Source organism: Recurvomyces mirabilis (assembly GCF_035927965.1).
Source record: "Recurvomyces mirabilis strain CCFEE 5264 chromosome Unknown scaffold_13, whole genome shotgun sequence".
Classification (NCBI taxonomy): Eukaryota; Fungi; Ascomycota; class Dothideomycetes; order Mycosphaerellales; family Teratosphaeriaceae; genus Recurvomyces; species Recurvomyces mirabilis.
Genome location: NW_027041947.1, coordinates 627,369 through 651,739, shown reverse-complemented (window position 1 = coordinate 651,739; position 24,371 = coordinate 627,369). Strand labels below are relative to the sequence as shown.

The window sequence follows — 24,371 nt, the reverse complement described above, 5'->3', positions numbered from 1 at the left end:
CGCTGCATAAAGCTCGTGTTGAACGAGGCAAGCACGCAGACGTTTCTGATATGCCTGTGGAGGAAAGTTGCCTTCGGTTTTGGTACAGAGCCATTCATGGTTACAACACCTACGCCCACCCCTACTACAAACTACCATCTCTCATTCTCCTCCTCTCCTCCTCACTAGGCGCACTCTCATTAACCGTCCCACACCTCTCACACGTCCTCGCCTGCACATCACCCTTATACTCCTCCACGGCAGCCTTGATTTGCGTCCCCAAATCCGTACAATGAAACCCACTCTCATGAACCTTCTCCCCACAACCCGAACAATACCACCTCAGATGATCCACGCTACCCTCCGGCCTCGGCAGCTCCAATACCACGCCCACGGTATCCTCGAACCGGACGGGGTTATGTGGGACGTTGCCTGGTAGGAGGAAGAGTTCGCCTTCGTTGATGTAGATGTCTTTGAACTCTTCCTTGCCGTCTGGAGTCTTTGGAGCTTGTACAGTCTTGAGGAGCATCCGACCTTTGTACTGGTAGAAGAATTCGGGGGTGGAGTTGATGTGGTAGTCTGTTCGGGCGTTTGGGCCGCCGACGATTTGGACGGTGAGGGGATCGTTGTAGATGAGGTGGTTGTTGATTGGGGGTTTGAGGAGGTGAGAGTTCTCTTCTAGCCTGGAGTATCATATCACTGGTTAGTTGAGAAGTGGAGGTAGAGTGGGTGACTGTGGCGTACCATTTGGGCAGGTTAAGAGGCGAGCCGAGGTTCGTTGCGGATTGTGTTGTGGATGGAGCCATCGCTGGGGATGTGGTAGATATTGAGCGGCGGGAAAGTGATATGCGCTGCCTCGTTGGTTGTGCTGCTGTAGATGCGACAAATGGTGGTAGTACTCGTATATTAGCTTGTCTCGTCAGGGTATTGAGAGTTGCGGGTTTGAGCAGACTACGCATCTCAATGCTGGTGGGATATAGCGAGAACGATATGAAAAGGTCATGAGTATGTTTACTACCTGCTTGATTACTGATGTCGCCTTGAGCTTACCCAACGGACATGGTCGTGGTGAAGATGAAGTCATAGAAAGAGAAGAGCCGCTAAGTCCGGAGGGCGAGTTCCTCGTTTCGTTCGTACATTTGGCTACCCGTAGAGGATATCTTCACGACCACAAAAAGCATTTTCAATGGTCCAGACGCTGAATTGTATAAGGAATCGTAGTCTCAGAAGGTAGACACATGCCACTGCTGGTCACGACCCCTAACTTTTTTCGCATGCATGCATGCATCATCCGCACCACGACAGCTCACATCACGCTCGATCCTCATGTATCTTCAGAATCATTCCAGCCTTTACCTCCACCACCGCCACAGCCATCTCACGATTCCTCTCCATCCACTCCCCAACCGTCTTGATTCTATCCGGCAGAATCTCATCTAACAGCCTATAATCCCGTTTGATCAACGGCTCCTCCCCGCCACAAGCCTGCCACATTCTCCAGAAACTCCGGAAGTTCTCCTGGAAGGTCATTAGACTTCCGTCCGTGTCCTGCATGTCCGAGTACTGCTTCCCGATTCGCTGCGAGAGCATTTCCGAGGGCATGGCGGACCAATAGTCCTCTTCGCTCACATTGATGAAGCGAGCAGGGTGGCCAGTTACTTTTGCAAAGGCTGCGGCGAGGTCCTCGTACTTGACGTGTTCGTTCGCTACGGCGAGATTCATGCCATGGGATCGTCCTGGTTGGCCGTCAAGGGCGAGGGCATGGTCGAAGAGCCATCTCACGTACTTGCCGCAGTCTTCGAGCGCAATATGCACGACTGCGCCGCTGTTGAGGGGGATCTGCCATTCCACAACACCATCCTCAGCGATCTTGGGCGTCATGGGAGTAAATTTCGATAGAGCCATGTCTAGATATGGTCCAGTGGTGAAGAGAGCGGCGCCCATAGAACTCATCTCTCGAGTCGGTGCCTTACGAGCCCTCTCTGCATGCCAATTGTTCTGCGCAAGGATGAATTCGCCAACAGCACCTTTGGCATCGTAGTGGCCGCAGTGGTGTTGGGGGTCATAATTAGCTTCTCGGAGTACATAGTCTAGATTACCCCAGACAAAGAACTACGTCTACGCTGTCAGAAGCTTTCTGTGCAAGAGAAAGTGATGGGATGAAATAAAGATACCTTGATCTCAGCCTCCTGAGCAAGCTGATAAGACCTGATACCCCAGAAGATCTCGTTCTTCTGCCCAATTACGAACCCATCGAGGTTGACGAAGGCGCCCCAGCAGCCTTGGAAACCCCGGCGAAGCTCCTCATCGCTGTCGAGTTTGCCTTCTTGGAGTTCGACGTTGGGGAGAGTGGCGAGATCTTGTGCACGCTTGCTGCTAGGATTCCAAGTGAGGATGCGAACGGAGTAGGCGTTGTCCTTCACAAGCTCTATGAGCACCAGGTCAGTTGTAATGTGAAGAAGGCCTTGAGCCGCAGGCGCGAGTGTGAAGTCTTGCCCTTGACTACAGGTATACCTTGCGCGCCTGTGCCACCAATGATGAAGATCTTCTTGCTTGGTGCAGTCATTTTTGTCTCAGCTCATACGTCCTGCCACGAACTTACCTTCTAACATGCCGTGCGAGGCAAGGCGAGCTTTTTTACCTACTCATGTCATTGCTATCCGGGGTTTGAGTCCGTGCTACTGAAGATGTTCAGTAATCGCGATTCGTGAACATAGCCCGGAGCACACAGAAGTGATATGGGAGCAAGCTCGTGGGATCAACTCGGCCGTAAGAGAGTCCACTGCCATGGATTGCGATCGAGGTTCGTGCTATCAACGGCCATGTTCATGACAAGGAAAGGGAAATTGTAGCGCAGGAAGTCATGCCTCTTTCACGTGCCAACGCGTTTTTGTGGGGTCGATCTGGCATCCGAACTTCAGCGTACATGTACACTTCCGTGGGACAATCATCAATATAAGCTACTGACAACATGACTGACGCCACTCGCCTCGCCGCCCTCCCTGGCTATGATTCCGCACCAGATGTATACGAGACCGCTGACTTGGCAGACGACACATCAACAGTGCAAACATCGCCTCGATCGCCAGCAGAAACAGATGCCACGAGCGAAGATGAGGACGAGGAGAGTGATGGATATGGTGTGAGCAGACGAAGACTGTATCCTGAGCGAGCGAGATTGCAGTTCAGTGCTGGGAGTCGAAGGGTAGAGACTCGAGGAGTGGACCTTAGTGACCGCGTGGATGGGAAGCGGAAAGGGTTTAAAGTCAGACCACGCACGAACGAGGTAGAAGATGGCGATGATGAAAGTCTGGATATTAGGATCGCGCGGTTAAGGCGGGAGATCGAGGAGTGCAAGCTCGAGGCGGAGCGGGAGAAGGCGGCGGAGGAAAGCCATGCCGATGAGGAAGACGGGGAGGACTCGGCCGCACCAGAACTGGATGATCTTGGGAGGTTATTGCAGAGTATCCAACTGCCCGTGAAGAGATACCGACGGAAAGCAGCCAACATTGCGACTACGAACGGCCACAGCATACCACCAGACGAAGAAGACCTATCAGACGAACAAACACTATCCCGAATCACAGACTTCGACACCCGGCTCCACGCCCTCGAACAAGCGCTAGGCATATCCACTATAGATGCAGCAACAAATCCGGACGCCATTTCTACTCCGATCCTGCCAGCCCTAAACCTCCTAGACCAACAACTCTCCGCCCTCGCCTCCGCCACATCACTCGCACGCCTAGAAGCAGCCGGAAACCGTCTCCACAAACTGCGCTCGGAAGCCGAATACCTCTCACAATCCCAACTATCCAGCACCGAAGACGGCGAGGAGACACAAACAGCAACACTAAGTCTCGAGGACTTAGCGAAGCTGCAACAACTGTACCTTCTCCTTCCAAACCTGCAATCGCTTTCTCCCACCATCCCAGCAATCCTCACACGACTGCGAAGTCTACGAACCTTGCATACGACGGCTGCGGAAGCAGCGAGCAAGCTGGAGAGGGTGGAGCAGCGACAAGCGGAGATGGATTCCGAGCTAGCCGAGTGGCGGACAGGGCTGGGGAAAGTGGAGGCAGCGGTGCAGGAGGCGAGTGAGGCGAATGGGAGGAATGGGCAAGTCGTGCAGGGTTGGGTAAAGGACCTAGAGGGGAGGGTGAGAGGGCTGTAAAAGGTGTAGATGCTCTAATACTACGTCAGACGCCGTCCACCAGTCGCCACGGCCTAGTCCCACTTCTTAAAGTCGTCAGATGGACCGATCCTGCGTGCTCCCATCACTGCGCTTTCAAGCCCTGCCTTCGCCGCAAGAGCTCAGCAAGCGGTAAATCGTCCTCATCATAGAAGTCCGCCACCTCGTCCACCCCGAAATCAGCTAACCTCTCCCCTTCCTTATTCCGCCATCCTTCTTCGCCCGCGCCATCTTTGCCCTGCACCATCTCCACGAGCGCAGGCTCAACCTCGCCCTCACCCTCTTCGTCATCATCCTCGATCTCATAGACTCGCTGGCCCCCATCACCACCACTACCACGATCCAACTTCTCACTGTCCTCCAACCTTTCATGAAAAGGTCGCCGACGAACGATATACTCACCATCCGCATCCTCGTACCTCGCCAAATCAGCTGCCTGCCGGGCACGAAAACTCTCAATATCCATCGCGTGTGTGAAGCCGGTGCCTTCCAGTGGCTTGCGAGCGGCGCGGAAAAGACGGTCGGGGTCGGGTGGCGGCCAGGGTTTTGAGGGATCTAATCGGTCATGTCAGCGGCTGGTGGTGGGGAGGAAGGAATACTGGGTGTGAGCGGTATACCATCGATGAGGTTGTGGTGGAGATTGAGTGCAGTCTCTATCGCGGGACTCCTGGCGAACGGCCAGAACCATACCAATGGATTCGACGTCCCCATGCCGAGGCGGATATTTTTCCAGATACCCACATCGAAAGGGAATTCCTGGTGTTCGATCCAGACTTTACTGCCGTCTGGACCGTTCAGGTACCCACCTAGGACTCTCGCACGTCGGAGAATAGCATGGTGGCGTTCGACTTCCCAGCCCTCGATCGTAGTCATGTTTAGACACAGAGACCAGAAAGTGCGGCCGAGAAGGATTGTCAGAGCGAAGAGGGTGAGGGAGTTTGTCACCACTAGCATGAAAAGATGAGCTAGCTGGAAGGTGCTTGGCCCTAGGTACTAGATCGATGGGCAGTATGAGTGAGTATTGCCGGACTATACGTGATATGATGGAAGGATATGATGGACATACGCTAGGAAGACTCCGTTTCTGCCACAGCACCGCACAGCGCGTATAGAGCATAGTCTCCAGATAGAACATTGCCGCGACAGCGTAGGAGAGGAAACGGATGAAGTGCGGGAGGACGACGTAGGAGACGCAGTTTGCTAGTGGAGAAAGAAGAAATGTTACTTACGCTATTACTTCCGTTGAGATGGTTTATAGGTGCCTACCTGTCCAGATGCAATGGTGGTCCATGTGCATTACGCAGCTGAAGAAGCAAATAATATGAGAATGGCTGACAGTCTCATATTGGTAGGACGGTAAGAATCTCACCGTTTACAGGTCTTGCAGTGGTGTGCCCTCGGCGGCTTATACATCTCGCACTTGCGACACCATCGTTGCTGTAGAGGTAGTTTTGTTGCTTCATCTTTACTCCCATTCAGCAGAAGCTTGTCCTGCCAGTTAGATGCTATGCGTCCGGGATCCGTGTAACAAGCCCGGTAGTAGCATATCAGTAGACTAGCCACGAGGAGATTAAAGAAATAGATATCTCCCGTTCGTGGCGGTCCAGGCTCGATGTAGAGGAATAGGATCTGAGAGGTGTAGGCCAAGAAGCACACGAGCACTGTTACTCCAGGAGGCGAGAGGCGTTGGAGGAGTGCTGTGTCCATAACGTGTAGTTTGTTTGTGAATGGTGTTGATGGTGGTGGATGCAAGTGAGGTGAAGGCGTGTCTCGGAAGGCGTCCCGGCAAAGCTTCCTCCCACGATCGCGCCATCTTCTGCCCGCCGACCTCATCGATTGACTGCCCCACTATATCATACTCATCTACATATCCACCACACTTCTGTAGCACTCTTGATATAACGACGAAACGATATAACCCTAACCTCGCCGCCGCACCGCATACTAAATTGAGGTAGCGCCACCCGCGATCAGCGACCGCGAGCCTAACACCAACACGACCGGCTGGCCCACGCCGGCGCACGCGAGAGACATCATGGCGCGGGTGTACGCCGACGTCAATCAGCAGATGCCACGCGCATACTGGGACTACGACAGCGTGAATATCAGCTGGGGGGTGTTGGAGAATTACGAGGTGGTGCGCAAGATAGGTGAGTCAACAAAGACGTGCTCTTCACGTGTCACAATCTCGAGCTGACATCCTCTTCCAGGCAGAGGCAAATACTCCGAAGTCTTCGAAGGCATCAACGTCGTCAACTACCAAAAATGCGTCATCAAAGTCCTCAAGCCAGTCAAAAAGAAGAAGATAAAGCGCGAGATCAAGATCCTCCAGAACCTCTCCGGCGGGCCCAACATCGTAGCCCTCCTCGACGTCGTCCGGGACAGCCAGTCCAAAACTCCCAGCCTGATCTTCGAGCACGTTAATAACACCGACTTCCGAACCCTCTATCCCAAATTCCACGACATGGACGTCCGCTACTACGTCTACGAGCTGCTCAAAGCCCTCGACTACTGCCACAGCAAAGGAATAATGCATCGGGATGTGAAACCGCACAATGTCATGATTGACCACGAGAACCGCAAACTTCGCCTGATAGACTGGGGTCTCGCGGAATTCTACCACGCCGGGACAGAATACAATGTTCGTGTAGCCTCGCGCTACTTCAAAGGTCCCGAACTGCTAGTCGACTTCCAAGAATACGACTACAGTCTCGACATGTGGTCCTTGGGAGCCATGTTCGCAAGCATGATTTTCCGAAAAGAGCCATTCTTTCACGGGAACAGCAATAGCGATCAACTGGTCAAGATTGCCAAGGTCTTGGGGACGGAGGATCTGTTCGATTATCTGGACAAATATGATATCGAGCTTGATGCGCAGTACGATGATATTTTGGGGAGGTTCCCGAAGAAGAGCTGGCATGCTTTTGTGACGTCGGAGAATCAGCGGTTTATTAGTAATGATGCGCTTGATTTCCTGGACAAGCTGCTGCGTTATGATCATCAGGTGCGTGACATGCTTCACAACGCTTGTGCTGCTTTGACTGACGATTGCTAGGAACGTCTGACTGCAAAGGAAGCAATGGCACACCAATACTTCGCCCCCGTCCGCCAAGCCGAAGCCGCCGATCAACAGGTCGCAAACAATGTCCATCAGTAATCTTCAAGGACAAGCAGGCTGATCTTATACAACCGAACAGGCCCGCCAGATTCAGGCCGCACTCGAACGTTGGCAAGAAAGGAACGCTGGACCCGTCAACCCACCACCAGCATGGGCGCAGAACCTCGCACGCGAAGCCTATGCTACGCTGGACCTCTATACCGCTGTCCTCAGCGAACCAGATATCGACCGAGCTCTCACACTCTCACATTTCCTTCCTCTCGCTATGGCGGAACGATTCGAGGCGGAAGCGGAAGTCGTCGGCTCGGAAGCGTGGCAATGGCAGCAGGACATGCAGAATGCGAGGGATTGTTGTTCGAATGACTCCGCGTCTGGTTCGGATGTGAGCGAGAACGCTCTGCCGCATACAGCACGGGAGCCGGTTTCGCAGCGGCCTGGGGTGGTCTCAAAGGGCGAGATCTCACCTCATTTGAAGCCGGCAGATCAGCTGGGGATGGAGGACGATGAGATGGGAATTGGTAGCGTTTAAGCGATGGTGCATTCATGGTGGCTTTAGCCGTTGGCACTTTCTTTTTCTTATAGTGATGTAAGTGCCAGCTTGTGCTGGTAGTATGGTTACATGCATAACTCAAACACCCGCATATGCCAGAAATCTGTAGAGTCGTGGCATCGCTTTGCCTGTGCATGCTTAACGAAGAGTCGCGATAAGCAAGGCGAGGAAAAGGGAGTGGCTGCCAAATGTATGCGTAAGTGATATAAAGTGAAGATGTTTGGAAGCCACCTGTCAGCATTCTCCTCGGTTTAGTTGGGATGAAGGTACTGCGCTCAGATAGATGCTGTGTGTAGATGGTCGCCAGATGTCAGTGATATCATGTGCAGATGCTAGTGACTCGTGTGGAATTCGCTGATGGTTTGGACGAGAGCAGGGCTTGTGCGCTAGAAGAATGATCGCGAGTGCTCATCCGCAGACAGATGGGTGTTATATAGTAGAAAGTCCGTCGAGCTGATCGAAGGGGTCGAGCAACGAGCTGTGCTCGATGAGATTTTAGCAAAGCGATCCGTGGTTCGTCGACAAGAGTACTGTTAGCGAGCGATGATGAGGAGAGGCGGTATGTCGCTGGGATTTGTGCCTCCTGACCTGGTGGCGGGATGTGCCACTCTACTTGCGTGAGGCCTGACCAGTAATTCTGAAGGTCTCCGACGGATCGATGAAATCAAGAGATCTCATCAGCATGACCGGGAGGACCACCGTGCGACGCAATTCGCTTGCAGACGTATCGCTCATATCGTTGGAGACATGGCTCGTAGCGCTGAGTCAAGTTAGCATGCTGGTCAAGTCTCTACACATATCTTTCCATACGCATCGTCTGAGCCACCATTGCAACGGTCAGCGTTCAGCGTTTGCTGTTTATTTTTGTTGGTGGTTGGGATGTTGACCGTGGTATTGGTGACGGTACTGGTGGTGGCGACGTTGTTGGCTCTCAGTGGGGCTCCATCGTTAGTGCCTCTTCCTAGCAAGCTCATGCGACGGTGGATGTGTCTTATGATTTGAAGGTATGGAGATGGACGGACGAGTGCACTATCAAAGATCGGTTGACGACTCGACTTATATGTCCCGCTCTTGTCATTCCGCTCGCAATCTCCGTCAAGGACTATCCGTGTTACCATGTGTCAGAATGCGAATCTGAGTATTTCCACAGGCGGGACACTCGACCCGCCGACTCTTCATCAATGTGAAGCTGATGTGAAGCTAGTGGGGAGATGTTGTCGATAGACGCGGGTGCGCATGAACCATGACCGCGGTCCCATGTACGTCCGACTACTGGACCAGACTTGGACCTGACTGCAGGCCGACGTGTAACAGCTTCTCCACGAAATGTCATCAGACACATCGATGGAGCCAATGCTATCGTCTGGAAATGCAACAGATGAAGCACACACTATAGTCACTGAATCCATGGTGTGTGGAACACGGTATCACAACATGTGCCCTTCAGCGCCGGGTGACAGTCTTCGAATGCAAAAGGTAGTAAGGGCAAGTTGTATCGGACCGCGGAGATAGGGTAATCTTTACCCTAAAGCTGTGGTTGGTATCGGGAATGGAACGGGAAGGTGATCCCAATGGACTATGCCACAAGAACAGGCTCTCCGAGGGTGGAAGGCGGGATGAGATCGTACCTGGAGATCTGGTGTGGTCACGAACAGATTCCTGTGGACGAGATAGGCGAGCAGAACTCAGCCGAGGCAGGTTGCTGTACGGCCGGTAACCAAGCGGAAGTGCAAGAGGAGAATCCGTGGTGGTTCTGGTGACTACTTGGGCGATCTAGACCCTCGACACGGGAAGCTGTATTGCCGACCATCAACCATTCATGCGTCTACGTAAGAGTTATACGGTCCGCGGCTACGGCGATGCCGCAGAATGTCTGTGTTTTTCGTAGGGATGCTCATGCTCGAAGACGCACCGGAGGCGTGGTCGTACACGTATGCTTACTTAGGAAAATGCTGGCACGTCCAGCGAGCGTGTTCATGCGAACGTTCCGCATGGCTCGAAAATGGTATTATAGGGGGTGTCCCAGACGATGGGCGTTCATGCTGGGCCCCGGTCAACACGGAAAGCTGCTTGGATAGGGTGATACAAGCTTAGGAGCCGGTGGCAGCCGCGACGATACCTGGACCATCTCACTATGGGTGTAATCGAATAGATGCAGACTATCAAGGTACGATGGATGCAAAAGTGCAGCAGTCTGGAAAGGAAGATGGTATGAGTCGAAGTGAAGTCGGCCACGATTCGTGCCAAGGAAAAATACGCTCGGATCATGCTGCTCTCTGTGCGAATCTAGACTTTACATTTTCTTCTTTGCTCGCCGCAGTTTTGAGCAGGCACGATTGTCGAGTCTTGAGAGCGATAACTGCTAGTTTTCACGTCGATACGGGCATTGACATGTCATGTAATCGAGGCGGGTCAATACTTTGGTTCTTCCCATAAGACCTGGGCGCTCCGCTGTTGTCACCTGGGACTCGTGCGTCATGTGTGACCGAAGGACCACCCGTTAGTGAGGCGTTCACGGAACTCGGACAGCATTCCTCCCTGCATCGCTCTACTATCTGCTGATGACAAATACGACACGAGATACTCTTGTGGCTGGTGTCACGGCGGCAGCATAGCCATAGACCATAATGCTGACTGTTGCTAGACAACCTTGGACACGGACCGTCACTAGCTGTCCCCTAGACCTTCTGGAACGAGACGCCATCGTACATTTCACATATCTGTCATCGTCTGTCGTGGCACGCACATGTTAGATGGCTCGGACAGGTACTCGGTCACTTGAACGGCACCAAGGGGTACTAGATCGGAGCGAGGATTTGTAGACAAGTACTATAGCTCTCCGTCATTCATTGCAAAGCCAAATTAAATGCTGATAACAATAGAATGTTCTAAAAAGCGTCACAGTCTTGTCCAGATCATCTACATATACGGACAAGCCAATACCCAGTGATCTTGCCAGTATGAAATGTTGAATGAGTGTGGTCCAGCCTGTTGACTTCTACACCGCGCGTGAGCGCCGACTGGTTACTGTACTGAAAGTGATGTCGAAGCTGTACCCGTGACTCCTGCATCCGAGAGCCCTGGCCAACTTTGTCGCGCAAGTCGAGTCGCTATTCCGTCCTGCCGGTAGCCTTGAGGGATTCGAGTCTGTCATGCTCGAGTATCCAGCGTGCCAGGGCAATGGGGTCCGGTCTCTCAAACTTTGCTGAACAAGAGCCCTTCTTGCTGCCAGCACTGCCAGCTGTGGCGGCGTTGCTTACAGTATCTCTGCTATTCGATTAGCCATTGCTCAAAGCGAGACTCATAATCACCCACATCGTATCTACGACCACTGTCTTGGTTCCTTCCTTGTATTTGTTTGGTTTGGAGCGGCTGCTTGAGCTTCTATTGTCTCGGGATGTGGTCATGTCAACTTGGTGGACGGCTGATCGGGTTTTGAGCGAGCTGTGCCAAACGATTCGCGTGGGTTCGTAATGATGATGTCCAGGAACAAGAACGAGCGGCGACAGTCTGTACTTATCTTGAGTGGTGAGTTTCAGCCTACATCGCGCCGCTCGAGCTGAAATCCAAGGTTGTTACGTGACACGGCACTGCGTACTGCCAATGCTGCACGAGAATCCTGAAGCGAGGTCCCTCCGAATGCCAGATACGGTGGTAATACCATCGTGATGTGGTCCCGATCGGCGAGAGTCTTATTTCGTTGCACCTGCGGTCGAGCAGTCGATGTCGCCCTTGTCCAAGTCCGAGTGAAACCGCATGGTCATGACCAGAGCATGACCGAAACGAGCTGGAAGGTTTGCAAAGCAATGCCGCCAGTAACACGTGCTCTTTACTGCGGAAGTGTGGCCTGTGTAGTATCAAGCGCAAACGAGCTGTTGTGGCAACAGAGTGCCTCAAGAGTGGGATCCCGAGTTTCCAATGTTCTGATGGGCTTGGTTTTGCCATTACACACATGGCCCGTGACATCACACAGGTACCGAATCAATTTGATTGGTCGATGAGGGTACGATAGGCAAACTTCCTACCAGTCAGCGCAAAGCATCTTTTCATGAATGTTCATGGGGATGTACCGGGTGGGTGAAGCAGCCTCTCGATGCCGATGCAGGATAGCATTGTGCGACCTCGATAGCCCAATTTCAATGTCTGAAAACGCTGAAGCTAGCCTGCGGACCTGGATGCAGTACTGTGGGCTATTGCGAACATCGCTCAGGCTGGCGGTGGGATATTGGTGGCGTATGGCATGGCATAGCTCATGAAGCTGTATTCAGCGCGTGAACCAACCTTCGCCTACCTCGGCCGCCCCGGAAGGTCACAAGAGAGGACTGAAACAGTAGGGAGGTGGCAGACTAAGGCTGCCAACACGAGGATCGGGCACTGCTTACACTCGTACACGCACTGCCTTCGCGGAAGAGCATGCTCGATAGAGAGCGACACCAACTTTGGGGAGTAGGGCCCGCATGTTACCGGACACAGGTCGGCGGAAACGTTACCAAGATCACATCCATGTCCGTCCAGAGGCAGCCCTACGTATGACTTCAAGAATACCAAGATGCAAGCGGGAAGCAGGAACGCCTGCGACGAGCCTCGGGACGTAGCGCCATCCGTTCGTGGCTGTCCAGGTGGAACGCCGCGGCCACTGCACTAATGCTGTGGAACGTCCAAAAAACCCACGAATATATCGGGGTGGCATCGTGAAGTACGCTGCCAGGCCAACGCGTAAGTGATACTCCACGAGCATAGGATACGGTGTCCACGTCGGGCAAGTCACCCAAAGTTGAAAGATGTCATGCGATAGTTGCAGCACTGTATCGCTACGTCCCGCTCGGACGTGTGGCCGAAGCATGTTCTTCGGGGAGTATCTGCACGCCGCTCAATTAGCATAGTCGCTCAATCAGCAGAATATAATCTACAAGCGGTACTGCCATGCACACGTTTTGTGGCGTCTGTCACAAAAGCCATCCTCGCTTCGTGGCTGCATGGCTGCCCGACACTACCGACGTCACTCCTATGGTCGCGTATGTATCGCATTATGTGCGAGCAGCGTGTGAGCAACTCGCCGCTTGCTCCTTTGAGAATCTTCTGCAAAAAGCCAACAAGCTCACGCCATCACTCACTATAACTTCATCTCCTCAAACCTCGCCAAACTCTCCTCGTAAGCCCGCTGCTCGCTCAGAAGATCCTTGAGATGACCCTGCTCCTTGCCTCGAATCTCCCCTGACACCTTCTCCCCTAGTCCCTGAATTAACTTCTCCTGCTCTTTGACAGCGTCGGCAACCTTCGCCATCTTGGGCTGAATCTTCTTAATCTCTGCTTCAGGCTCCACATCCCCCTTGAGAGCCAAAAACACCGAGGCATCAGCTGAAACAGGGTAAACAGCACAAGCAGCAGGCACACTCGCCCCCTGCTCGAGCACAGTGACATTGCCCAGACCCTTACCAGCCAAGGCCTTGATAGATGCGAATTCAGCCGAGGCAATCTTTTGTGCGTCCGGGTTGAGCGATTGGACGTAAGCTTGGCCGTCGTCTTTGACACTGTACTCCTGTAACAGACTCCTTAAACCCTTTGAGCAGCCGAGCACAAGTTCGTAGGCACGATTGCTCGTCTCGTCTTCCAGCTCCGAGTCGTGCTCGGGGTACGCGGCGATGACGATACTCTTCGTCTTGTCGCCTTCGCGGCGAGGGAGCCGCTGCCACAGCTCCTCGGTCAGGAAAGGCATGAAAGGGTGCATGAGGCGCAGACCGCCGTCTAGAGCGGTATATAGTGTATTCCGTGCACTGCTCGACTCCTCTGGCGTGCCATCGCGAATGATGGACTTGCTGTTCTCAATGTACACGTCGCACAGCTCATACAACCAATAATGATGCACTGCCTGCGTCGCCTGGGAGAACTCCCTCGCGGCCAACGCCTCATTGATCTTCTTCGCCGCAACATTGAGCTTATGTAGGATCCAGCGCTCCGGTAGCGACTCCTTGCCCATTTTGCCACCCCGTGCAGGAGGCGTGTAATCATCCGGCAGAGCACCAAGCACGAATTTCGTCGCTTGATAGATCTTGTTGCAGAAGTTGCGGTAGCCGCGCATGACTTTCACTTCGAAGCTAATGTCGCCGCCGCCGGTTGTGTAGTTGATAAGCGAGAAGCGGAGGGCGTCGGCGCCGCACTCATCGATACCGTCTGGGAACGCTGACTTCTGCCATTTCGTTGCTCGCTCCACCTCCTTTGGTGCGAGATTACCAGTTGCAAGTTTGGCGGTCAAGTCGTTGAGCGCGATGCCGTCCATAATGTCTACAGGGTCGATGACATTGCCTAACGACTTGGACATCTTGCGGCCTTCCGAGTCGCGCACCAAAGAGTGACAGTACACCTCGGTGAAAGGCACCTTGTCGGTCAACTTCAGCCCGAAAATGATCATCCTCGCCACCCAGAAGAAGAGGATGTCCCAGCCAGTCTCCAGCATAGAAGTCGGATAGAGCTTCTCGAGATCGTGTGTCTTCTCTGGCCACCCAAGAGTCGAAAACGGCCACAGACCAGACGAGAACCAAGTATCCAAGCAGTCCGGATCACGAAGCAGCTCGAACTCCTTACCTATGAACTTCTTCTCCGCCTTCTCTCGCGCCTGTGCTTCGTCGTGAGCCGTGACCCAGTACTCAGGATCTGTATCGTATGCCGGACCATCCTTCGTCTTCACCCAGAAAGCAGGAACCTGATGACCCCACCAGAGTTGTCTGGACAGACACCAGTCGTCGATGTTCTCCATCCATCGGTAGTACATGGCTTCTGAGGACGCTGGCTTCAGCTTGATCTCACCATTCCTCACGACTTCGATGGCAGGCTTGGCGAGCTCCTTCATGTGCATCCACCACTGTGGCTTCATGACGGGCTCAATGACATCCTTCGACTTCGAGCACATCGGTATCGACATCGGGTTGTCTTTCTTACCGACATAGAGACCCTTCTTCTCGAGCTCGCTGATGACAGTATACCGTACATCGAATCGCTTGTGACCTTCAAATGGACCAGCATTAGAGTTCATCGTACCGTCATCGTTAAGGATGTTGATGAACTCGAGGTTGTGCTCCTTTCCACGCCTGAAATCGTTGAAGTCGTGTGCAGGTGTGATCTTCACGGCACCAGTACCGAATTCCATTTCAACACTGTCGTCGCCGAAGATGGGTAGTAGCCGATTCACGAAAGGATGCTTGACCTTCTTGCCCAAGAGGTGCTTGTACCGAGAATCGTTCGGGTGGACAGCAACACCAGTGTCACCCAACATAGTCTCCGGACGAGTAGTTGCGACCTCGATAGTCTCATCCGTGCCATCAATGGGATACTTGAAGTTCCAGATGGAACCAAACTCAATCTTCTTGTCGTAGCCAGGAACATCAATCTTTGTCGATCCAGCCAGCTCCTTCTGATCAACCTCCAGATTCGAGAGTGCAGTCGTCAGTTTCGTGCACCAATTGACAAGTCGATTCGCGCGATAGATCAACCCTTCGTCATGCAACTGCACAAACGTCTGCCTTACAGCCGCCGAAAGATTCTTATCCATCGTGAAAGCCTCCCGCGACCAATCCATCGACCCACCCAGTCTCTTCAGCACAACATTGAGCTTACTGTGATATTCCTCCTTCCACTCCCACACCGTCTCCACGAACTTCTCCCTACCCAGATCGTGCCTCGTCTTACCTTGCCGATTCCACAACATGTTCTCCACCACACTCTGCGTCGAGATACCAGCGTGATCGCATCCAGGTACATACAGCACCGTCAACCCCTTCATCCTATTCCACCTGATCATCGAATCCTGCAACGCCGTCGCCAAAGCATGACCAATATGCAACGAGCCAGTAACGTTGGGCGGGGGTATCGCGACAACAAAACTTCCAGCCTTCTTGACCTCCCCATCCTTAGTGAACTCCGGATGATGAAACCCTTCCTTCTCCCACCAGTCATACCACGCACTCTCCACCACAGCAGGTATATACGCCTTGTGATACTCATCATCCAACGGCTTGAGGATCTTCTTGTCACCCTTCGGCGTCTCCTCCTTGTAGAGTGCAAGTCTCTCCTGCTGCGGCTTCTTATTCTCCTTCTGCTTGGGCTGTGATGCCAAAGCCAACGCCTTGGACTTCTCTTGCTTTGCCGCAAATTTCGCCGCCTTGTCTGCTTTTGCTCGCTCCTTGGCTAGCTCCTTTTCCGACTTGACTTTCTTCTCGCCGTCCTGGTCTCCGCCGTCTTTGCCGGGAGCATTGTGGCCTTTGGGGTCGCCATTGGCAGAGTCCAGAATGGCAGATTTGGCTTCATCAGACAAAGGTGGTGGTTGGCCGCTCACAGGACCCGTCTTCTCGCCCGTGATATTATGGGAAGCGGCATTCAACGCCATCCTTACAAAAGATCGTGTGTGTTTGAATTGGAATGGAACATAGGAAATGCGCCGGAAAAGCGCTGATCGCAGTATTGTCGCTTCAGTGCTCGAGTGTCGAGGTCAAGAAGCCTCTTATGCGTTGGCAATTTAATGTGTATCGTTGTTGTTGGTGGAGGATTGTGTTCTGAAATCAGTCATTGGAAAGAAAGAGTCACGCTGCTCTATGAGCAAACGGAAAAAGGGAGCTTGGGCCACATTCAACTTGCAAAAAGCACACGAGCAGCGATTGAAGACGATAACGGCTTTCGCCGATGAGACCAAAGGTACATGAAGAACGAGAGCGGGATAAGGTGTCAGGAAAGGTATATCTCGTGGCTGCGGTCAAAAAGCAATGCTATCTCATGGAAATGCCCACCTATCTCCTTGAAGCTGTATTTCGTTATGGCTAGTTCATCAAAGCCCTTCATATATCGAGCAAAATGCCACGCTCCCCCTGCTAGTATAATCCACGCCGAGTGTCTTCTGTTGCGGCGCAGTCATGATAGCCACGGGAGCCCTGAACTCGCCCATGAACGGCCTTGCATATATCTTCTCCGCTTTTGTCGCACTTATCGGTGCTACCGTGACAGCCTCTGGCACTGCGTATTGGCTCGACCGTGCCATAGATTGTGAGCGCCGAGGCTCGACTCCATGCACGCCGATCGTCAAATTCTGATTTCTAACGACTGGCGGCAATGAGAAGATCCTGGGCACCTCGTACTCCACAACCATCCCAGCCTCGACCTTCTAAGTCTTAGCCCTTTTGACATCACCCCCACCGTCTCCATCCTCGCTCTGTCTTTTGCGATCTTCTTCTCGCCACCCTTGACCATTAGGTATAATCGGTGTCTGGAAATTAAGTGGCGAAGGTAGTAAGTTCGAATCTGCAGACCGACCACCAAAGAACTCTGGATAAAACTGACTAGGCGAAGGCAGAAGATTGTCCGACATGAATCTGCTCGGTAAAGCGCTGATAGGAGTCTCGATATGATTTGCGTCTCGGTTCATAGCGTGCGGATTCGTGCTCATAGGTGGTGCTGGTCGAGCGAACGGGTTCGGAGGGCCTTGTGCACCGGCTGATAGTAGAGCACCTGCACTTGGCGAAGGAGGTGGCAGCACGACTCTATCGTGTGGAGGCTGATGGGCATTGGCTGCTGGCTGTGCTGTAGCCGAATCGCCCGGTGCTGATGCCGTACCTCCCTCATCACCAGACTGCTCGCTAGGTATCTGCACTTTCAGCCGAGGTCTTTTAGCATCAGACTGCATAGTAGAAGTCCTAGTCGGTCCAGCCGGCATGCTCGCGGCACTGCCAGCTCGTTGTGGAGGTTGTGGTGACTTCGGCATCCTTGCTGGTGGTGGTTTAGGAGACGTGCCATTCGATCTTGGATTACCTCGTTGCATCACTGCCAGGTCTACAGAAGCTGACCTGGGAGCATCTTCGAGCTTGATTGCCGGGTCGATCCGCGGATCTATGTTGCTGCCCCAGTGTTGAGCAAGCATCGATCTGCTGTCATCTATTGGCGTGAATATGCTCTGTGCCTTGGCGGCAGCGGGTAGTGGTCGGGGCTGTGGTATATGCGGGCTGGCGAACTGGTGCTGAGGTGGCTGTGGTGAAGGCGTTGCTCTTGGCGGCATTAAACCTTGTTGAGGCTGCGGCGACGGATGCGGTCGTGGTTGCGGCGGTTGTAAGTGATCGGTAGACGGATGCCGTGACATGTTCGCTTGAGGTGGTGGCTGTGGTGGAAATGCTGGTGGACCAGAAGATCTGCGTTGCTCCTGTATGAATGCTTGCTGTATTTGTGGATGTTGTGGTGGAGCCTGCGCGTATGGTGGAGGATAAGTAGCCTGGTGACCTTGTTGTACTGGCCGTTGTTGCATTTGCGCAGCTTGAGCAGCTTGAGCAGCAGCGGCAGCTTGTGGGTTGTAGAATGGTGGATTAGGCGTATAAGCATAGTTCGGCTGTTGTGGGGGACCTTGAGATGGCTGCATATGTGGCGGGGCAAGATTCGAGCTGACTCGACGTACATGTCCTGGGTGTTGTTGAGTCCTCGATGAAGGTCGTGAGATACCAGGCGGTAGTGGAGACGGACCACGCACGAATTGAGGCGGCATGGCTCCATTGTGCATGGGTGGCGATCCAGAAGGCGTGCCGTGTCTGACGTGCTGGAAGCCAGGATGGTTCTGCATTTGCGCATGCATCATAGCAGCATCGGGCGGCACGGGTGTGTTCCTCTGCTCATCGCCCTCCTCACCACCCTCGTCGTCCTCATCGTCATCGCCTCCACCCTTGTCCGCAAAGTCTGCCGGGCCTTTATGCTCATGCGCGCCGCCATAGTATTGGAATCGTCCGATTATCTCATTGATGTCCGATGACGAGTACTCATATAGCTTCTTATTATGCCCAAAGATGATGACAGCGACATCGACGGAGCAGAGGACGGAGAGCTCATGCGCCTTCTTGAATAAGCCCCCTTTGCGCTTGAGAAAGGTTACTGATCTGGTGGGAAAGTGTTAGCGAGGAAGGTACAATGTGTATAGGTGCTCAAGTGAACGGCAGGACATACCGATTACGGTCATCGCGAATGGGCTTGATTTCGATCTTGCGTCTGCCCATACTCTTTTTGGGAGCCAGCGCTCAGACGAACGGCAAGACACCGCGTGCGTACGTGCCTGTCACTCCAGCGTTGCCAATGTCGCGGAATAGCAATCGTCCAGTCCAGTCCAGCTTCGGTTGAGCGTTGTAGATGTGTCGCGCGTCGTAATCAAAGCAATTACCAGCTCCGAATCTACCGAGGAACGTGGCGTGTCGGTATAAGCACTCAAGCTTCTACAGTACTGTCTCTCCTCCACCCCACTGCCGGTAGTGCACTTACAGTACCAGAAGTAGATGACGGATGACGAAAGTTGCGAGTCGGGCGCATGTGGTTGCTATGAATAACTCGCATGGAAGGTAAGGCAGAGCGAGAATAGCACTTGCTACACAGCCCCTTCGCGGCCCGCTCATTCCCGCCCGCATTCCCGCCCGTTTCGTATCAACTTGAACGATGAACCCAAACCACCGCGTTTGGACTCTGCACACACTCTTTACTATGGTCGGTATATGCTAAGCCGACTTCACTCTTACCTATACCATGGTACCGCGTCTCCGGTATTGCAATAGAACAACATAGCTGGTCGAATTGTGTTGTGGAACATTGATATCACTGATCTATGGAATCTGCTCGGCCCGCGTTCTCATCCACGCGGCCAGGACCCGATTGATTCTTCTCAGCCTGGGCTGGACCCTGCCAGCTCTTCAACGTGCGACCAACTGTCATCACCACACTTGCTGTGTGGAGACGATGCTCTATGGTCTGCTACTCTCTTCGTGCCTCCGCGGACCATAAGAGCTCCAGCAGGAACCATCTTCGGCCATGGAATTGTTCTCGGTCGCCCCTTCAATGCCGCGAACTTGTCTTCGCAATTGGATAGCCATGCTCATCGTTGCTTGATAATTTCTTCGCAATTCGTCAGTATAACCCAGTATCCGTCTGGGCGGAGATCGAGTTGAACAAGAAAAGAGATTGCGCACCGGTCAAGAACTCCTCACTGCAATCACACACAAGTCAGCAGACATCCTCTCCACACAGGATCCGCAGCACACTTACAAGCTCAACGTGATATACCCATCCCGATCCGAATCATACTTCTTAAACACATCCGTCATCCTCTTCAGACTAATGCAAGCCTGCACGAACAAATCAAAACTCAACACCTTCTCCCTCTCCCCATCATCCCCTCTTCCTCTCGAGTGACTCCTCGCATATGTTCCGAACAGCAACTGCACGAATTGTGGACTCAGGCGATACCCGAAAGCCACCAGCGCGTCTTCAAACTCCCGCAAACTGATGTTACCAGATCGATCCACGTCGAAGCGGTCGAATAGCGCTCTCCATGCCGCCAGAAATCCCCACAGCCCGCAGAACTCGTCAAAATTGATTGTGCCGCTGCGGTCGGTATCGAACATGCGGATCATCATTTTGACTGTATGGTGGTCGAAAGCTGTGTAGTCACCGTTTACCAACGCTCGTCGGAGTTCTTCCTCGGATAGTTGTCCCGAGCGATCTTTGTCTACCTGCAGGAAAAGTGGCCACAGTGCGTCGCGGTCGTTGCCGTCTCGTGGTGGGGCTACAGTCGGTGGACGTTGCTGCTCTGGTATCGGTGGTCGGTTGTGATAGCCTTGTGGCGGTGGGCCTGAGTTAGTGGGTGGTGGCGATGTGAGTTGGTTGCGACCTGGAGGTGGTGCTTGTTGCTGGTTGTAGCCACCTTGGCCGCCCTGGCCGCCCTGGCTACCATATCGAGGTGACTGTGGTTGTTGTTGGTTGTAAGAATCGTACCTAGCGTTCTGCGCCGATGGTCGACTGTAGTCGTTGTACCCTTGCTGTGGTGCTGCTCCTGTTCCATATGCGCCGGGTGTAGCCTGTCCATATCCACCCGACGGTTGCCTCCCATATCTATCATCCTGACCCGGCCGTGACTTTTGCTGCTGCGGTGGCGGAGGAACAGGTTTGTTGTAGTTCGACGCAACAGATCCGCTATGCGCTCGTGGTGGTGGAGCGCCGCCGCCTTGACCTTGATTCAACATCTGAGCGGCTTGTTCGGGTTCAGCATGCCTGTGTGCGTATCGCGTCAGTCGATCGGGACCGTAGTGATATACTGTCATTCACCAAACGGAGCCTCAAGAACAACAGCTGGCGGATGTGTGTGAGATATAACCACTTACGCAGGCAGAGCATCCGGGTTGTAACCACGATTATACGCCATCCCACTCTGCCGCTCGGGCTAGTGTACCAAACCTATACGTGCAAAGCCGAGTAGCAGTCTTCTTCCTCTTCCCGTACTCCGTTCGCCCTAAATAAGTGTGACTGTCACGATCACGAGCGTCCAGGGCGTACGTAATGTGCTAGCGCCGAGTCTGCTGCGATGTCAAAAGTGGACTCGGCAGCGCGGCGCATCCAAATTTCTACCGTTTCGCGAATGCGCTTCAGAAGTGAATGGAGGTCAGCAAGGCCAGCGAGCCTGACTGCTATGGGTTGCTTTCTTGTAGTCCTTGCGGCTCTATGCTACGATGAGTCCTTCGACCGGTGAAACGAGTGAGGCTGGGCCGTCATAGTAGAAGAGCAAACACCAGACGTTTGTGTAGCGCAAAGCTTCGAGATCACAGCAAGGTTTCGTGCCCCTCCAGGTCTGCCGCTTGGACTTTGTTCACGTGGTGCGTCATGAGCAAGGGTCTTGCTGCTGCTATTCTGGGCTTAGCTCCGACGACGAGGAGTACTACCTGTAGACAGATGTTCAGAACAAGGTGGTAGGCACACTGACTGCTGTGGACATCCATACCGAGCTATTCGCAATCAACTCGAAGTCTACTCTAAATAATGTAGGCGCAGCGCAAGATCGCATGCTTTTGGTATCTCAACTTAGCCACCCAAACTCCGTACATACAATGTAACCCGCTGGAATGACTCTAAGCCCAACACTACTGCCCTCTCGACTCCAAGGTAGAAAGAGTATGATTTCTCGCCTCATCTTGCGTCGCAAACTTCTCCGTAGACATGCTCGGCATAGGAGGGATCTCCTCCTTACTACCGCCAGCAGTGTGTGGTCGACTGCCAGGCATAGCACTATGCGGCCTGCTACTATCGCTAGCAGCATGACTCGTGCGCTTCGACTGCCTCTTGCTCTCATGTCGAGCCTCGCGCTCAGCAGCACGTTGTGCAGCGTTCTCCTTCTCGGCCTCGATACCAGTCTTGGTCTCCTCGTGCTGTGCACTGAGAACCTTCCGCCTGATGAACAGGGCGCAAACAATCCCGACAGCTGCAACGCAAGTGTACATGATCCACATCGGTTGCAGAGACTGTGCGAAGTACTTCCGCACAACGACTTTCTGCGCATCAGGCAGCTGGTCGATGATCTGAGAGTTCGCTCCGGCATTGCCTCCACCGAGCTGTTGCGCCAGTTGCGGGCCAAGAAGTTGCGTGAGAGCAGCGGACTTCTTGGCCATTTGGTTTTGGAAGACGACTTCGCCAATGACGACACTAGAACTAGTCGCAAGCTGTCGCACGAAGCCTAGGGTGGCTGTGGCTGTGCCAATGTCCCGAGGATTGATGTGAGCCTGCAGTGCAATGATAGGAGCCTGAAAGAGTGGACCGATACCCAGACCAGCCACGATCTGGAACGCAATCAGTTTGCCCCAGCCGCTTGTCGAGGTGAAGTCGACGAAGAGGCCATATCCCAAGGTCAGGAAAAGCATTCCACCATAGATTGGTGGTAAGAACATTCCAGATTTCTTGATGAAGACACCTGTTCCGATGCTAGTGAACGCCAAGGCCAAGGCGGTGGGTAGGAGGTAGACACCGGACAGAAGAGGCGATGCGCCTCGGATGGCCTGAAAGTAAAGTGGGAGGTAGTAGGAGCCCGAGATGAAGACGAAACCGTGGCAGAAGACGACGCCCAGTGTCGCTAGTCGGCTGCGCTCGTTGAACAAACCCATAGGCATGACTGGAAACTTGGCGTACTTTATCTCCCAAAAGGCGAAGAGCGCGAAGGTGACGATGCTGAAGACCAACAGACAGACGACCGTGGCAGAGCCCCATGGGTCTGTTACACCACCGTATTGCAGGCCAAAGAGGAACATTAGAGTGCCACCCACAATGCTCAATGACCCAACCCAATCAATGGCTTTGAGGCCTTCCATAATGGGTGTGCGTGGAGTTTTGAGGTCCAGGAAGAAGAAGAGGATAATGAAAGCCAGACCGTCGAGAGGTAGATTGATGTAGAAGCACCTGCGTAAAGTGTCAGTTCGAACCCATCGATGTCTCATTTGTTAGATCGCCACTTACCATCGCCAGCTGACCTTCTGAGTGAACGCGCCTCCAATGATTGGCCCTACTGAAGATGCAATAGCCCACACAGCTCCGACCATGCCATAGAATGCGCCGCGATTACGCAAGCTGAACAGATCTCCAATGACAATGTTCACCAAGATCACCAGTCCTCCACCTCCAATACCCTGGATAGCTCGAGCAGCGATGAGCATACCAATGCTGGTCGAGAGAGCGGCGATCAGCGATCCAATCATGAAAATGACGTTCGCGACCAAGAGCATAGGCTTGCGACCAAAGATATCGCTGACTTTACCCCAGCTTGGAATGGAGGCAGAGTTGGCGAGCAAGAAAGCAGAACCGATCCAAGTGTAGCCAGACGAACTGTGAAAGTGCTCGCTGATCGTAGGGAGGGCCGTGGTGATGATCGTGACGTCGAGAGCGGCCAAGAAGACCGCCATGCAGAGGGCCAGCATAATGATCGCAATCTTGCCTTTCGATCGCTCTATTGGTGCCTCTGTGGACGGTCCTCCTTGTCCTTCCTCCTTCGTAGCAACCTCGCCTTGCTCTTCATCGTGCAGCTTCTCTTCATCGACAGCGTCTTGACTAGAGGCGCTCGAATCAGGGTCCTTGTGTGAGAGATCATGTCCCAGTCCTTCTGTGCTTGTCACGTTCTCTGGTATCGCCGTTGTGGTAGTAGCTCCCGGTCCTGCGGCCGTCGCTGGCTCATCTGTTACCAGATGACTCTCATTACCCCTCGTGTGTTCAACCTTGTGCTCAAGCGCCATCTTCTGTAGTCAGCGCAATGCGCGTCCAGCTGGTCTCAGAGAGTTTGGAATCGAAGAAAGTATATTTGAATGCTGTTGTCACCTAAGCAACCCTCAAGCTTATGGAAAAGTGTACGAAATGAAGCGAACTTGCACATGCACACCCAAAGAAAGAGGCGGTTTTCGATGATGATGTGAGAACATAATGTACCTATCCAATGTATTTGAACAATCTCCCGTTCGAGCTTGGTGTACCACGGGCTCGGGCGTTCGGGTTTTCGGTAGACAAGGCTATTTCCACCCACGATCGTGACTACGATCGAGACCAAGCTTTCGCCTACAGCTTGGCAGTGACTGCAGCTAGTTTCAGTCTTCAACAATATCGTTTGAAAGTCGACGGAGCCGCCATTCCATCGAGTTAATAGCGTTGGTGTTGGCCTCATGCAAGAAGATATCAGACCTTCAAGACATTTGCCATGCGAACGCTTTGTGTTGATCGCAACG

The 24,371-nt window shown here is 53.2% G+C and overlaps 9 protein-coding genes across 9 annotated transcripts; 2 read left to right on the top strand and 7 right to left on the bottom strand.

The window, feature by feature from the left end:
• Window positions 1-124: 124 nt before the first annotated feature.
• Window positions 125-785, bottom strand: BNA1 (3-hydroxyanthranilic acid dioxygenase; the record flags this gene model as incomplete). Its single annotated transcript, XM_064838284.1, has 2 exons — window positions 125-662; window positions 724-785. 2 exons carry the CDS (start codon window positions 783-785, stop codon window positions 125-127), a joined length of 600 nt encoding a protein of 199 aa, XP_064694369.1.
• Window positions 786-1,290: 505 nt separating this feature from the next.
• Window positions 1,291-2,545, bottom strand: LTS14_005585 (uncharacterized protein; the record flags this gene model as incomplete). The annotated part of the gene is made up of 3 exons (XM_064838283.1): window positions 1,291-2,091; window positions 2,154-2,407; window positions 2,494-2,545. The coding sequence occupies 3 exons, from the start codon at window positions 2,543-2,545 to the stop codon at window positions 1,291-1,293; spliced, it is 1,107 nt and encodes a 368-aa protein (XP_064694368.1).
• Window positions 2,546-2,950: 405 nt separating this feature from the next.
• Window positions 2,951-4,153, top strand: LTS14_005584 (uncharacterized protein; the record flags this gene model as incomplete). Its single annotated transcript, XM_064838282.1, has 1 exon — window positions 2,951-4,153. The coding sequence occupies one exon, from the start codon at window positions 2,951-2,953 to the stop codon at window positions 4,151-4,153; it is 1,203 nt and encodes a 400-aa protein (XP_064694367.1).
• Window positions 4,154-4,256: 103 nt separating this feature from the next.
• Window positions 4,257-5,044, bottom strand: PFA4 (Palmitoyltransferase; the record flags this gene model as incomplete). The annotated part of the gene is made up of 2 exons (XM_064838281.1): window positions 4,257-4,726; window positions 4,789-5,044. The coding sequence occupies 2 exons, from the start codon at window positions 5,042-5,044 to the stop codon at window positions 4,257-4,259; spliced, it is 726 nt and encodes a 241-aa protein (XP_064694366.1).
• Window positions 5,045-6,206: 1,162 nt separating this feature from the next.
• Window positions 6,207-7,818, top strand: CKA2 (Casein kinase II subunit alpha'; the record flags this gene model as incomplete). Its single annotated transcript, XM_064838280.1, has 4 exons — window positions 6,207-6,321; window positions 6,382-7,175; window positions 7,227-7,304; window positions 7,369-7,818. The coding sequence occupies 4 exons, from the start codon at window positions 6,207-6,209 to the stop codon at window positions 7,816-7,818; spliced, it is 1,437 nt and encodes a 478-aa protein (XP_064694365.1).
• Window positions 7,819-12,952: 5,134 nt separating this feature from the next.
• Window positions 12,953-16,219, bottom strand: LTS14_005581 (uncharacterized protein; the record flags this gene model as incomplete). The annotated part of the gene is made up of 1 exon (XM_064838279.1): window positions 12,953-16,219. One exon carries the CDS (start codon window positions 16,217-16,219, stop codon window positions 12,953-12,955), a length of 3,267 nt encoding a protein of 1,088 aa, XP_064694364.1.
• A 768-nt stretch (window positions 16,220-16,987) lies between these two features.
• RLM1 (resistance to lethality of mkk1p386 overexpression) lies at window positions 16,988-18,854 on the bottom strand (the record flags this gene model as incomplete). The annotated part of the gene is made up of 2 exons (XM_064838278.1): window positions 16,988-18,737; window positions 18,805-18,854. The coding sequence occupies 2 exons, from the start codon at window positions 18,852-18,854 to the stop codon at window positions 16,988-16,990; spliced, it is 1,800 nt and encodes a 599-aa protein (XP_064694363.1).
• A 1,029-nt stretch (window positions 18,855-19,883) lies between these two features.
• On the bottom strand, window positions 19,884-21,043 carry LTS14_005579 (uncharacterized protein; the record flags this gene model as incomplete). The annotated part of the gene is made up of 2 exons (XM_064838277.1): window positions 19,884-20,892; window positions 21,003-21,043. 2 exons carry the CDS (start codon window positions 21,041-21,043, stop codon window positions 19,884-19,886), a joined length of 1,050 nt encoding a protein of 349 aa, XP_064694362.1.
• A 712-nt stretch (window positions 21,044-21,755) lies between these two features.
• On the bottom strand, window positions 21,756-23,888 carry LTS14_005578 (uncharacterized protein; the record flags this gene model as incomplete). The annotated part of the gene is made up of 2 exons (XM_064838276.1): window positions 21,756-23,061; window positions 23,119-23,888. 2 exons carry the CDS (start codon window positions 23,886-23,888, stop codon window positions 21,756-21,758), a joined length of 2,076 nt encoding a protein of 691 aa, XP_064694361.1.
• Window positions 23,889-24,371: the final 483 nt, after the last annotated feature.